The sequence below is a fragment of the Callithrix jacchus genome, chromosome 8 (genome assembly GCF_049354715.1).
Source record: "Callithrix jacchus isolate 240 chromosome 8, calJac240_pri, whole genome shotgun sequence".
Lineage (NCBI taxonomy): Eukaryota > Metazoa > Chordata > Mammalia > Primates > Cebidae > Callithrix > Callithrix jacchus.
The window spans coordinates 44741370-44755450 of NC_133509.1; the positions used below are offsets into that span (position 1 = coordinate 44741370).

Below are 14081 nucleotides of genomic sequence, written 5' to 3' on the forward strand. Positions count from 1 at the left end.
GCATCTCAGCGTCTCCTCCTCACCCCCACCCGCTCCCTTACACACACACACACACACACACGCACCCCAAACATCTCTTATGTGGTATAGAGGGGAAAAATATTAGCAAGTGTATTCACAACTAGGTGTTAAAGACTGAATGTGCTCATCCTGTGCCCCGGTGTATGTGTGTGTAACTTTAAAAGGCAGCAGTGCTCAAATGTAGGACATCCCGTGCTGATGGTAGGATTTCATAGATGCTGTACTGGATGCCAGAGTAGGAAAAGAGTTAGTCTTTAAAGGAGCGGGGCTTAAATCCTAGCTCTGCCACGAAGGAGCCACATTAGCCTCTGAGCTCTGCTCTGGCATCTATAAAAGGAAAGGAATGTCCTTCCCTGTCTATTTCACATGAGGCCCTTCATAGGAAAGTGCTGTGGACATTTAAACAAGCTCCACAGATGCCATAGGCAGAAGGCCGGCAGTCACACCCGGTGGTGGACCCCCGGCAGACCCCCTCCCTATGCGCCTTGAAGCCCTGCCCAGTGTCCAAGCAGCACCAGCCTCTGCTCAGGCGAGTCCTGGGGCAGGGACACCCAAACCCCAGGAAGCCAAAGCTCAGGTTCCATTCCACAGCCTTCCTTTGCTCTCTTAATCCAAGAAGCTGAATTTCCATTTTAAAAGTGTCTGTGGGCAGTCACAGTGGCTCACACCTGTAATCCCAGCACTTTGAGAGGCCTAGGTGGGCAGATCACTTGAGGTCAGGAATTCAAGACTAGCCTAGCCAACAAGGTGAAACCCCGTCTCTACTAAAAATAAAAAAATTAGGCTTGTTGGTGGGTACCTGTAGTGCCAGCTGTTCATGAGGCTGAGGCAGGAGAATCAGGGAGGTGGTGGTTGAAGTGAGCTGAGATTGCACCACTACACTCCAGCCTGGGTCACAGAGTGAGACTCCATCTCAAAGAAAAAAAAAAGTTTTGTTAGCATGTGTCCACTCTCCCCGCCTACGTGGTCCCTGACCTAGGGATTCCATTTCCTGGGCTTAGAGATGCCTCTGGGGCTCCAGGCTCTAGGCTGATCTTACTCAATTCACCTGGATGGGGTGACCTCAGGTACCTGCCACTGTAGAGGAGGCAGGAGACAGTTCCTCCCACCGCCCAAATACGCTTCTCATGCTCTGGGGCACAGACATGCTCCCGGTGCCCGCTGAGGTGGGAAGAAGGGGCTCTGTGTGGGGGATGCCAGTGTTCTCACCCGCACTTCCCCTGCAGGACACAGTGGGTGATGCCCACATCAGGAGCATCAGTGACTTGTCACTCCAGCTCAAGAGCCGGGACCCTGAGGAAGTCAAGATCATCTGCCAGCGGCGAAGCCAGCTCAACAACAGGCCAGTCCCAGGCCGGGGAGAGCCGAGGGGCTGGGAGAGGGGTGGAGAGGCCCCCTCAGGCTCCATGTGACAACACTACCCCTCGGCCAGGTGGGCAAGTTTCCATGGCAACCTGCTCCGGTACCAGCAGCAGCTCGAAGGGGCCCTGGAGATACACACACTGTCACGAGAGCTGGACAATGTCACCGAGAGGATTCGGGAGAAGGTACATGGTGTAAAGGGTCCTGGCGGGAGCTGTGAGCAAATGCAGTCGGGAGGGGTGCTGCCTAGAGTCTGCCACGCATCTTGTCCCTCAGCCACCTCTCCTGTTCAGCTGGGTACTCGGAGGTAGGTCCTACCAGGGCTGCACCAGGGCCATCTGATGGGCTGGCCCTCGGATCAACTCAGGACCATAGAAGTGCCCGTTGCAAGCTCAGTGGGGGCTTCCCTGTGTCCTTTCTCCCTGGAACCTGGTCCCCAGACACAACACAGGTCCAGAGGCCAGAAAACACCCTCTCTGCTTCCTCCCATTCCTGAGGCAGCCCAAACCTTCAGGAGGTTTGCTGTGGGACTGTGTTCGCAACCACAGATCCCCGGGCGGAATCAGGCAGAGTTAGAACCCGGTCTATGAAGCCCTCGTGTGAAATAGGTGCTGTCTGTGCTGGGTACATCTGGCTGTTTACTCTGCTGGCTCCTGCTTCAGATGACAGCCCAGGCCTGTCTGCCCATCATCCTTGCTCCATTTTCTTTCTCACCCTTCAAGGGATGAGAGTCAAATGAGATTGTACAAGGAGATGGCACACATGTGAGATTCTTACCTCAGAGGAGACTCCAAACCCAGGGTTGCGCCTCTGAATGATCCACTCAAATAAGGAAGGGACCTCTGGCCCCCAAAGCCAGGGCCCTGCTTGGGCCCCACTGAGGCAACTGGAAGGGAAATCACGCCGTGTGCTCGCTATGCACACACAAGCCATCGGCCCTGGCCGGACCCTTTGCCAGGAAGGAGGAGCTGAAGCAAAGGCCCAGCAGGTGATTGACTGTGCCCCTCCCGCAGGATGCGTTGATCCAGGCCCTGGACTGTGGGAAGGATCTGGAGAGCATGCAGAGGCTGCTGTGGAAACATGAGGAGCTGGAGCGGGAAATTCACCCCATCCAGACCCAGGTGGAGGTATGCAGCTGGGGTGGAGCTGCGCCCAGGCCACCTCCTCAGTGGGACCCTAGACAGAAGCAGGGAAGATGGGCTTTGGGATGCCAGGGTACCCCAGGGCTTCTCTGGCCCAGTCTCTGACCCCACCTTCCCCCACAGTCCCTAGAGCATGAGGTGGGCCTCCTCTGCCAGAGAAGCCCTGAGGCAGCCCATGGCCTCAGGCACAGGCAGCAGGAGATGACCAGCAGCTGGTGGCAGCTCCGGAGCAGGGCCCAGAAGCGGTATGAACCCTGCAGGTCTCGTCCTCGCTGACCCGTCCCCCGGTATTTCAGTCCCCGTGCTTCCCCTCAGCCCCTGTGCTCCCCTAGGGTTCCTTCTCCATCTTTCAAATAACTGTACTGTCCCCCCAGTAACTCCCAGCTGGTGGGCCCTCCTGTGATTGAGGGGATTAAGGGACAGAAGACACCAGTGGGCATGAGGGAGAGGGGCTTGAAACCTGGGGACTAGCTGATGAGCGCTGTGGGCAGGAGAGAGGCGCTGGATGCCTTGCACCAAGCTCAGAACCTCCAGGCAATGCTGCAGAAATTGCTAGTCGGTGCCCAAAGGCTGCGGACTCAGATGGATGTGAGCCCCACTCCTCGCAGCCCTGTGGAAGCCCGGCGAATGTTAGAAGAGCACCAGGAGCACAAGGTGAACGGGCAGCTGGCCCAGGCCTCTCCGGGGCCCTCCTCTCCGCTCGGCCCCACCCTCCCCTTCCTCTCACCCCCACTTGCTCTTGGGCCTCCTAAGTGTCCCACCTGGCCTGTATCCTCCAGCCTCCCACTCCTCACCTGCTTCCCCACCTCTCCTCCTGCCTGCTGGGCTGCTTCCAGCCTCCAGTGATCTGAGCCCAGTCCCGTTCCAGGCCGAGCTGGACTCCTGGACAGACAGCATCAGCCTGGCCCGAAGCACTGGGCAGCGGCTACTCACAGCAGGGCACCCGTCTACCCCTGACATTCGCCAGGCCCTAGCTGGCTTAGAACAGGAGCTGAGCAGCCTGGAAAGGGCCTGGCAGGAACACCAGCAGCAGCTGCAGCAGGCCCTGGAGCTACAGGCAGGCACAGTCCCATCCCCAGCCTACATCTTGCCCCCACCCGACAGGGCCTGCCCTGACCCCACAGCCCTGGCCAGGGCTAAGGCTGGAGGGGCTACTGTACTGGGACTCCCCCACCACTCAGCACCCCTGCCTGCCAGGCACCTGGTTCCCCAACCTGTGTCACTGGAAGGGTCACTCCACCTGCACTGGCCAGATCCTCTGCCGACTGTCTCTTGCCTTTTCCTTCATTCCCAGCTGTTTCTAAGCTCTGTGGAGAAGATGGAACGTTGGCTTTGCAGCAAGGAAGACGCCCCAGGCAGTGAGGTTCTGTGGGTAGGTGCCCAGCAGGAATCGGCAGAAAGGGGGGACTTACAAGAGGAGCGTTAGGAGTCAAACCAGCTGGTGCTGCCTGAGCTCCCCAGGCCAGGGATCCCTTCTGGGGCATCTCCCCTCCATGGGCCACGTCCGTCACTGGGCAGTTGCTTACCCATCATCTGGAGCAGTTCCCATGCAGCTGTGGACAGGCTCCACTGTGAACACCAAAGAGCTTCGACAGTGCTTGTGTGGGCCTGGCCCGTTCCCGCCACCTCACCCCTGCCCCCTCCCTTCCCAAATGCCTAAAGGTTCACTTTTCCCACCAGTGCCCCAACCCTGTAGCAGACAGATGTAACTTGGAGGGGGCATCAGTGGATAACTGGGGACTAACCTAGTCCTCTGGGGAGCACAGAGGAATGAGTCGCCATTTGTGAAAAAGCTCTGCCGGCCCCCGAGATTCTGGCTCTTGATCCCTATCCCAAAAGCCTCCCCTGGCTGGGGAATCACTGTCCTCAGGCTTGAAACGGCCTTGAGTGATGTGAGGAATGTGTTTGGGCTGAGCAGCCGCTCTGTGGATGAGCATTTGGTAGGACGGCTCTAGGTGGGAAGGAAGGTAGCCTGGGATGGGAGTGGGCAGCCCCATAGATAGTATTGGGTCCCTCACTCCCACCAGGACCCCTCCGCCCCCGTGGAGCCTCTTCTGTGGAAGCACAAGATGCTGGAGCAGGACTTGGAGGCACAGGCGGGAAAGATCAGCGCTCTGGAGGCCGCAGCCCACAGCCTACAGCAGGGTGGACACCCCAAGGCCCAGAGTGCCCTGGGCAGGTGCCAGGCCATGCTCCTAAGGTAGTGCTGGCTCTGGGGTGAGGGCTGCTGTGGGCGGGCTGGTGCAGGCATCTGGCATCCCAGGTCTTCCCTTCCCACCTTCCACTGCTTGGTCCAGCCTCGCCAGGCTTTTCCAAGGACTGAGGTCAGATGCCGGGGGTCCCCAGAGCTCCTGATCCTGCAGCATGTCTTCCTGTTAACGGACATCAAATGCCACGTGGAAAATCCCACTTCCTTTTACGTTCAGTTGAGATAAAGGGAGTTTACACAGAGACTTATGCTAGGGGACAAGAGGAAAATGTCTCGTGAAACAGGAGGTAGCAGGGCTCAGTGGTCAGGCATTGGCCTTCCAGGGTTGTAGTCCTGAGTTCCTGTGCTGCCCACTAATGGGGTGGGACTTGGGCAATTTCCTCCTCACGGCAACTGAGCCTCGCATCCCCGCCCTAAGTGCTGAGATGAGAATGAAGGCATGGTGCTGGCCCCACAGGCAGGCTGGCAGAAGTCTCAGGTTATCTAATGGAAGTTCAGGCACAAATACATGTGACCGCATGGCCCACGAGACCCCAGCTCTGTGTTTTCCCCTGTAAAAGTTCATTGGGTTTGGCTGCTTCATCCAGCTCCTCAGACATTTAGATCAAGGCAGATACAGTCAAAAGCCAGATCCCAGACTGGTGTGGGCTTTGGCCCTTCCCAGCACAGCTGCCAGCACCTACAAATGCCAAGGCTCCTTGTGCTGCTCTCCTGTGGCCGGGGCACCCTCTCTCCATTCTTGCAGGTGGACTGCACCTGGCTACCTGTGGAGGTCTTTGAATTAACAGAATGCAATCATTGCTTTGCTGGTCTGTCACCACCCCCTCCCCCAGTCACCGTAGGTGGTTCCTGGCAGGCCCCCCTGCCGACCCCCAGCACCTGACTCCCACCCAACTTCCAGCTTCTGACCTTCTGCAGGAGCACATTTCTGTTCAGTCCAGCCTCTCCCTACCCGCTACACCCTTTAGCAGTGAAGTTTAAACTCGTACTGGCGTGGGGAGGAGTGTGTGGACCCTCAGATGTGAGAATCCTCAGGGTGGGGTGGGGAGGAGGGATATTAGAGCTTCTATTTACTTTATAGATCTCAGTTTCTACTTTTGTGCATATGGCAATGTACTTGATATTGGTAGAGGTACATATATAGTACATAAATTATTAAATATTATATAAATGTTAGCAATTACATATTATATATATTGGGAAGCCCTGCTTTAAAAATTCTTGCTGCCAGGTGCATGGTGGCTCACGCCTGTAATCCCAGCACTTTGGGAGGCTAAGGCGGTTGGATCACCTGAGGTCAGGAGTTCAAGACCAGCCTGGCCAACCAGGTAAAATCTTGTCTCTACTAAAAATACAGAAATCAGCTGGGCATGGTGGTGGACACCTGTAGTCCTAGCTAATCAGGAGGCTGAGGCAGCAGAATCAGTTGAACCTGGGAGGCAGAGGTTGCAGTAGGCTGAGATCTTGCCATTTCACTCCAGCCCAGGTGACAGAGCAAGACTCCATCTCAAAAACAATGATTACTATTGCTAATACCAATGCATAATCAAAAAAGTGGTTTAGACACTGTGTTAGTCTGCTCAGACAGCTGTACCAAAATATCACCAACTGGGTACGGTGGATAAACCAGCAATCCCCAACCTTTTTGGCACCAGGGACCTGTTTTGTGGAAGATAATTTTTCCCAGGGGATGGGAGGTGGTTTCAGGATGAAACTGTTCTCCCTCAGATCATCAGGCATTAGATTCTCATAAGGAGCCAGCAGCCTAGATCCCTTGTGCGCAGTTCACAGCAGGGTTCGAGCTCCCGTGAGAATCTGATGCCGGCGGATCCAGCAGGAGACAGCGCTCAGGCACTCATGCTCTGCCACTCACTTCTGTGCGGCCAGTTCCTAACAGGCCGAGGACTGGTGCTGGCCTGTGGCTCAGAGGCTGGGACCCCTGGAATAAACTGCTTCTCACAATCCTGGAAGCTGGAGGGCCACGGTCCAGGTGTCAGCAGTGGGTTTCCTTGGAGGCCTCCCTGTTCTGGCAGAGCTGCCTTCCCTCTGTGCCTGTGTCTGCCCCAGCAGCATCCTCTCATAAGGACACATCAGGTCACATGGGATTAGGACCCACACATAGGACCTTGTTTTCTCTTAATTGCCTCTTTCAAAGACCCTGTCTCTAAAACCGGTTCTGGGGTTAGACCCTCAACATAAGAACTTGGGGGTACAGGCCAGACGTGGTGGCTCACACCTGTAATCCCAGCACTTTGACAGGGTGAGGTAAGTGGATCATTTGAGGTGAGGAGTTCAAGACCAGCCTGACCAACATGGGGAAACCTCACCTCTACTAAAAGTACAAAATTTAGCCAGGCCTGGTGCCAGGTATGTGTAGTCCCAGCTATTTGGGATGCTGAGGCAGGAGAAGAGAATCACTTGAACCCAGGAGGTGGAGATTGCAGTGAGCCAAGGTGGCACCACTTTATTCTAGCCTGGGCAACAGAGACTTTGTCTAAAAAATAAAAAATAAATTGGGGGTACAGAATCCAGCCCATAACAGATAGACACAGATGGGGAATGCAATGTACCTTTATTCCAAAGGAAACTCCAGACTCCAAATATACCCAAGGAAACCTAGGCTGGAGGGGCACACACATGCGTATGTGTTCCGTGTACCCCAGTGGGCCCTGGGGGTGGCCCCAGGTCCACAAGCCTCTCTTTCTGACAGGAAGGAAGCGCTCTTCAGACAGGCCAGGACCCGCCGCCACCGCCTGGAGGAGCTCCAGCAGCTGCAGGCCTTCCTGCAGGACTCCCAGGAGGTTAGCCTCACCAAGAGACAGAGGTGGTCCCAGAACTTGGGTGGGGGGGGGGGGTGGGAAGGAGGAGTCACCCCAGGGAAAGGCCACCCTTTTTCTGGAGCATCCCAGAGGTTAGGGGATGGGAGAGCCGTGGACATCAGGCCTGTCGTCCCCATGTGCCCAGGCGGCTGCATGGCTGAGGGAGAAGAACCTGGTGGCCCTGGAGGAGGGTTTGCTAGACCCAGCCACACTGCCGGCGCAGATGCGGAAGCAGCAGAATTTCCAGGCCGAGCTGGACGTGAGCATGCACCAACAGCAGGAGCTGCAGCGGGTGAGGCCCTGTGGGGAGGGTGTGGGGCAGCTCTCCAGGCAGAGCACAGGACAGTGCCCCAGAGCTGGGCTGAGCTGCAGTGACAGTGACCAGTGTTATCCAGTACTTTTTGTGTGCAGGCACCTGGCTAAGCAGTTGTGTAGGTGGAAGAGTAGTGAGAAGCAGTTCCTTCCCCAGGGAACTGTCTCCAAAAATAAACCTTTTCGGTCATTTTTTTTTTTTTTTTTGAGACAGAGTTTCACTCTGGTTACCCAGGCTGGAGTGCAATGGCGCGATCTCGGCTCACCGCAACCTCCGCCTCCTGGGTTCAGGCAATTCTCCTGCCTCAGCCTACTGAGTAGCTGGGATTACAGGCACGCACCACCGTGCCCAGCTAATTTTTGTATTTTTAGTGGAGACGGGGTTTCACCATGTTGACCAGAATGGTCTGATCTCTTGACCTCGTGATCCACCCGCCTCGGCCTCCCAAAGTGCTGGGATTACAAGCGTGAGCCACTGCGCCCAGCCCTTTTCAGTAATTTTAAAGATAACATTATCATGTGATCAGGACATAGCCAACAGTCCTGTGGGTGGAGTCAAAAACGTAGCCACTTTTTTGGAGTCAGGGTCTCGCTCTGTCACCCAGGCTAGAGTGCAGTGACACCATCTCAGCTCACTGCAACCTCCACCTCCCAGGCTCAAGTGATCTTCCCAGCTCAGCCTCCCCAGTAGCTGGGATCACCGGCCCGCGTGCTATGTCTCGCTACTTTTTTGTATTTTTGGTAGAGATAGGGTTTCACTATGTTGCCTAGGCTGGTGTCAAACTCCTGAGCTCAGGTGATCCACCTGCCTAGGCCTCCCAGAGTGCTGGGATTACAGGCGTGAGGGCCTTGCCTCACCAAGGCCTGGCATGGTACCTCTTTAAACACTGTCTTTTCCATCTGCAGGGGCAGGTCCTGACCCCAGGCTGGCTCCCTCTATGTAAATTACCCTGCTAAGTATTTTATATGGTTTATCTCATTTAAACAAAACCATTATTTTCTCTACAATATGGATGAGGAAAATGAGGTTTGGAGAGGTAAAGAAACTCGCCCACAAACATGCAGCCGGCTGGCAAGGACTCTCTAGCTGCGGTGCTGGTGGTCACAGCCCACAGTACCCTGGTGCCAGCAGTCCTGAGTCTATAAGGTGTGTTCCATGTTGTGGCTGCAGGAGGGACAGAAGTTGCTGCAGATGGGCCCCCCAGCCTCGGAGGCCATCCAGCAGCGACTGCAGGAGCTGGGAGCGCTCTGGGGTGAGCTGCAAGCCAACTTCCAGAAAAAAGCAGCTAAGCTTCAAAAGGCCTGTGAGGTGAGCTCGTGTGGGTCACCGGGTAGCTGGCCGGGCTCTGGGTCTTTCCCATCCTGCCCACCTCACTGTCTACCCCAGGCCCAGTGTCTGCGGCGGAGCATGGAGGAACTGTCAAGCTGGCTGGATCCCATTGACGTTGAGCTGAGAGCCCCCATTGGGGGCCAGGCCTTGCCTGGGGTGGGCGAGCTCCTGGGCACACAGGTGGAGCTGGAGGCAGCCATGGATAAGAAGGCCAGGCAGGCTGAGGCGCTGCTGGGCCAGGCCCAGGCCTTGGTGAGGGAAGGCCACTGGCTTGCCCAGGATGTGGAAGAGCAGGCCTGGCAGCTGCTCCAGAGGTAGATTGGCCTGTGCCCTCAGCTTCTCCTCCCTGCCTTCCTGGAGGGATCCCACCCCTGCCCCTTAAGTGATATCTTGTCACGTCTTCCCCTTGCCCATGGTGATGGGCACAGCTGGGTGATCTGTGTCACCAGGTTGCCCTAATACTGACACCTGTGGTCCCTGCCTCCCTGGGTCCCGCCCTCTACCTTCCACCCCCTCACCACCCTTCCTCCACCCTCCACCCTCCACTCTCCACCTCTGCAGGGTCAAGAGCCTGCGGGAGCCCCTACAGGAGCGCAGGACAGCCCTGGAAGCCCAGAGCCTCCTCTTGCAGTTCTTCAGGGATGCCGACGAGGAAATGGCCTGGGTGCAGGAGAAGCTGCCTCTGGCCACTTCCCAGGACTATGGCCAGAGTCTGAGTGCAGTGCGGCAGCTGCAGGAGCAGCACCAGGTGTGGGCCCACCTGGGATGGGGGCAGGGGAGGGCCTCGCCTTGATGCAACCAAGGAAATGGCACCCCCTCTGGCCTAGCCAGGAACTCTTAGGCTGTGGGGGCTTTTGGCATACCCCATATTCTTTGGGGATCATAGAGACAGGGAACTCCTGTGAGAGCAAGTTAGTGGGGTCCCACGAAGCCTCGAGCACAACTGTGGGAGTCTGCCAAGCATCAGCAGCATCCCCATCCTCTCCCTCCTACCCCACAGAACCTGGAGAGAGAGATGAGCAGCCATGAGGCTCTGACCCGGGTGGTGCTGGGCACCGGGCATAAGCTGGTACAGGCTGGGCACTTTGCTGCCCATGAGGTGGCCGCCCGCGTGCAGCAGCTGGAGAAGGCTGTGGGCCGCCTGCAGGCAGAAGCGGTACGGAGGCGGCTTCTGCTGCAGGAGGCTCAGGAGGCCCAGCAGTTTCTGACTGAGGTGAGGGGAGTGATGGGCCTGGGCAGGGAACTACAGGGCGAGTGTGGTCAGAAGGTAACTCTGGGGGCTCCGGGCCTGGGCATCCTCGTCTCCTCTGCTCAGCGCTCTCCTGCCCCCAAGGGCTTCCTTCCCCCAGCTGCTGGCTGGGCTGGCTTTTGTTTTTCTTCTGTCTAGACCAGTGGTTCTCAACCAGGGCTTTACATGGGAACCACCTGGGACTTCCCTGGACCATTACACCTCAATGACTTCAGAATGGTGAATGTAACTGTGAAGGAAGAAAAACTGAAGTAAATCGGCTAATAATTCAAAGGCAGAAACACTGCAAGGAATATTTGCTAAAACTTGGTTTTATTTTACTGACAAAAACAAAATCTATGCCTATGAATCAGGAATAAAGTGTCTATTTTGCATGGAAAAAAACAATCACCTGGACCCTTTACCAAACACTGGCTCTGGCTGCATTCCAGACCAGATGTGACAGTTGAGGGGTGGGGCCCAGGCCCAGTGAAAGCTAAAGCTCCCAGGTGATTGCCATGTGCAGCCAGGTTGAGAATCCAGCTGTAAATCCTGAGCCCTGGAGGGAGCCCAGGGAAAACAGATCTCCGCTCTGTCACCCCAGCTCCTGGAGGCAGGATCCTGGCTGGCCGAGCGGGGCCATGTCCTGGACAGTGAGGACGTGGGCCACAGTGCTGAGGCCACCCAGGCCCTACTGCGGCGACTAGAGGCCACTAGGAGAGACCTGGAAGCGTTCAGCCCACACATCGAGAGGTTGCAGCAGACAGCGGCACACCTGGAGAGCAGGAAGAACCCAGAAAGGTGGGCAGGAGCCACGCTACCAGGGAAGGAGCAGAGAGAAGCCCCCTACAGAGGCAGCAGGAGGCGGCCCCTCTGGGAGGCTAGAGAGAAAGGGCTCCAGTCCAGGCTGCGCTCTCTTCCTACAGCCCCAGGGTGCTAGCCCAGCTACAGGCGGTGCGGGAGGCCCATGCAGAGCTGCTGCGGAGGGCGGAGGGCAGGGGGCACGGCCTGCAGGAGCAGCTGCAGCTCCACCAGCTGGAGCGAGAGACCCTGCTCCTCCATGCCTGGCTGACCACCAAGGCAGCCACTGCCGAGTCCCGGGACTACGGGCAGGACCTGGAAGGCGTCACGGTGAGTGACTCCTGAGTCACTCCCAGTCTCCTTTCGGGGAGTGGGTGGAGGCTGAGGAAGGTCTGAGTCAGGGTGGAGGGGTTGCTGGGGAGCGAGCAGAAAGGAGCTTGGAGAGGGTGTCCCAGGGAGGATCCCGACGGTTCCAGAACCGGAGCTGAGGGATTTCAGAGCCATGAGAGTCTGCCGAACTCTTCATGAGCTTTGCGAGCTCATGATACCATCTCAGGTGACCCTGCCGGGCCTCCCACCTTTGCAGGTGCTGGAAGAGCAATTTGATGCTTTCAGAAAGGAAGTTCAGAGCTTGGGCCAGGCCAAGGTGCAGGCCCTGAGGAAGTTGGCAGGCACCCTGGAGCGGGGCGCACCCAGGAGTTATCCCCACATCCAAGCCCAGAGGAGCCGTATTGAGGCCGCTTGGGAGAGGCTGGACAAGGCAATACAAGCCCGCACAGAGGTAGGCGACCACAGGCGGGGCCGAACCAAGGGGTCTGAGTCTTCAGAAAAGCATGTCTGGCCGGCATCTGAGTCCCTCTGAGCCCTCCCTACCACAGGCTTTAGTTCCAACAAGACACACCCTGCTGGTGTCCTCTGGTCAGCCACACACGTTGGCCCCAGTGGATGCTCCCTCTCCCTCCCCAGCTCAGCTTTCTTCCAGGACTCAGCAGCCCAGCCTCCTGAGCCCGACAGACCCTGCAGCCCAGGACGTTCCGTCTCTACAGGACGTGGGCCGGGGCCACCTCCTGAGCTGACCCTGTCTCCCAGCCCTGTGAGGTGCTGCGGGTGGTACTGCCAGGGCCAGCCGGACCCCTGAGAACCGGCCTGCTCCCTCATGTGGACCCAACACTTCATGTCTGCCTTTCCCTGAAAGGCACTTGAGGCCCTCTCTTCTCTGGCCCTCCCGACCCCGGCCTGCCACTCAGCCCACATCATCACATTCCCCAAGGCCGCAGTGTGGCGGATGGTTTCTGTACCTGGGGGCAAAACAAGCCCCACGGTCCTTCTTGTTGAAAAGGAGGTGACCCAGGAGGCCCTGTCTCCAGGGAGAAAGGAGTCTTGGGAGCAGAGCACAGCCCTGAGCAGGTCCTTTCTCCTCTACCAGAACTTGGCTGCAGCCCATGAGGTCTACACCTTTGAGCAGGCAGTGGCCGAGCTGCAAGGAAGGATGAGGGAGAAGACAGCCCTGATGAAGGGGGAGGATGGAGGTCACAGCCAGTCATCTGTGCAGACCCTGCAGCAGCAGCAGAGGCGTCTGGAGGTGAGGGCTCGTGCCCTGCAGCCTGCCTGTCTGACCCCTGCCCGAAGCCAGTGGCTCAGGGCACCTATCTCAGCCTCCCCAGGTGTTAGGTGAGGGCCCTCTCACCGCAGCCGTGTCGGCCTCCTCTCCAGACACCGAGATCCCTTCCCCAAGGGGCCCTGGGACTTGGCCCAGGTTGTGTAGCAGAGTGGAGGTGGCTCTTCAGGCCTGGGTGCTCCTGAATGGGGAGCGTCATTGGCTCAGTGGGGAGACTGACGCCTGATCTTGTGCTCTGGTTGCAGAGAGAGCTGGCAGCTATGGAGAAGGAGGTGGCACGGGTGCACATGGAAGCCGGCCGACTGGGCCAGCTGCATCCTGCGGCTCAGGGGGGCCTGGCCGAGCGGCTGGCCAAGGTGCAGGAGGCCTGGGCCACCCTGCAGCTGAAGGCCCAGGAGAGAGGCCGGTGGCTGGCACAGGCTGCAGAGGGCCATGTCTTCCTCGGGCGCTGCCGGGAACTGCTGTAGGTGTCCTTCCTTGGCTGCTGGCTCACCTCTGCCCTGCGAGGTGGGGGTATCCTGGTTCTTCGGAGAGCTGGACCCTCCCTCCTTTGCTTTTGCCCTGCCCTTTCTCCTCAGCCAGCCCTGACAACAGCTCCCTTCCCTGCCCCACAGAGCACGGGCACAGGAGAGGCAGGAGCTGGCATCCTCCGAGGAGCTGGCTGAGGATGTGGCGGGGGCTGAACAGCTCCTTGAGCAGCATGAGGAGCTGGGGCAAGAAATCAAGGAGTGCTGCCTTCAAGCCCAGGACCTGTGGCAGGAAGGACAGCAGCTGGTAGATGACAGCCACTTCATGTCCCTGGAGGTGTGAACACAGAGGGTGGGCCTGGGGTTGGGCCGGGCATGCAGCCTGATTGCCCAAGGCCTTAGGGCCCCTCACAGGTGTGGAAAGCAGCAGGACAGGAGGGCTGGGCATGGGCAGGAGTAGGTCTCACGGCCTTCCCTCTGCACTTCCACTAATCCTTGGCTCTCCAGCCCATCCCAAAGCAGGAGCTCTCCCCAAGCTCTCACCCACAGCAGCCTTTCCCCGCCAGGTGACAGAGTGTCTACAGGAGCTGGAAGGTCGGCTGCAGGAGCTACAGGAGGCCTGGGCCCTGCGCCAGCAATGCTGTGCCAAGAGCTGGGGCCTACAGAAGCTTAGGCAGGAGCTGGAGCAGGCTGAGGCCTGGCTGGCCTCCCGGGAAGGCCTCCTGCTGGAGCCCGACTATGGGGTGAGTGGGGGTCCTGCCCCTTAGCTGGC

General features: G+C 57.9%; 1 protein-coding gene across 1 annotated transcript in view; it reads left to right on the forward strand.

Moving 5' to 3' along the window:
• SPTBN5 (spectrin beta, non-erythrocytic 5) overlaps window positions 1–14081 on the forward strand; it is a 40372-nt gene that overhangs the window by 21863 nt on the left and 4428 nt on the right. Inside the window, exons 37-57 of the mRNA XM_078333170.1 lie at window positions 1248–1363; window positions 1454–1568; window positions 2397–2510; window positions 2649–2770; window positions 3017–3179; window positions 3394–3582; window positions 3820–3897; window positions 4553–4725; window positions 7445–7535; window positions 7699–7845; window positions 9037–9174; window positions 9253–9509; window positions 9757–9943; window positions 10196–10408; window positions 11028–11224; window positions 11350–11554; window positions 11811–12005; window positions 12651–12806; window positions 13088–13305; window positions 13457–13646; window positions 13876–14052. Of these exons, the coding sequence (XP_078189296.1) occupies window positions 1248–1363; window positions 1454–1568; window positions 2397–2510; window positions 2649–2770; window positions 3017–3179; window positions 3394–3582; window positions 3820–3897; window positions 4553–4725; window positions 7445–7535; window positions 7699–7845; window positions 9037–9174; window positions 9253–9509; window positions 9757–9943; window positions 10196–10408; window positions 11028–11224; window positions 11350–11554; window positions 11811–12005; window positions 12651–12806; window positions 13088–13305; window positions 13457–13646; window positions 13876–14052 (3441 nt within the window). The remainder of the gene's footprint in view (window positions 1–1247; window positions 1364–1453; window positions 1569–2396; window positions 2511–2648; window positions 2771–3016; window positions 3180–3393; window positions 3583–3819; window positions 3898–4552; window positions 4726–7444; window positions 7536–7698; window positions 7846–9036; window positions 9175–9252; window positions 9510–9756; window positions 9944–10195; window positions 10409–11027; window positions 11225–11349; window positions 11555–11810; window positions 12006–12650; window positions 12807–13087; window positions 13306–13456; window positions 13647–13875; window positions 14053–14081) is intronic.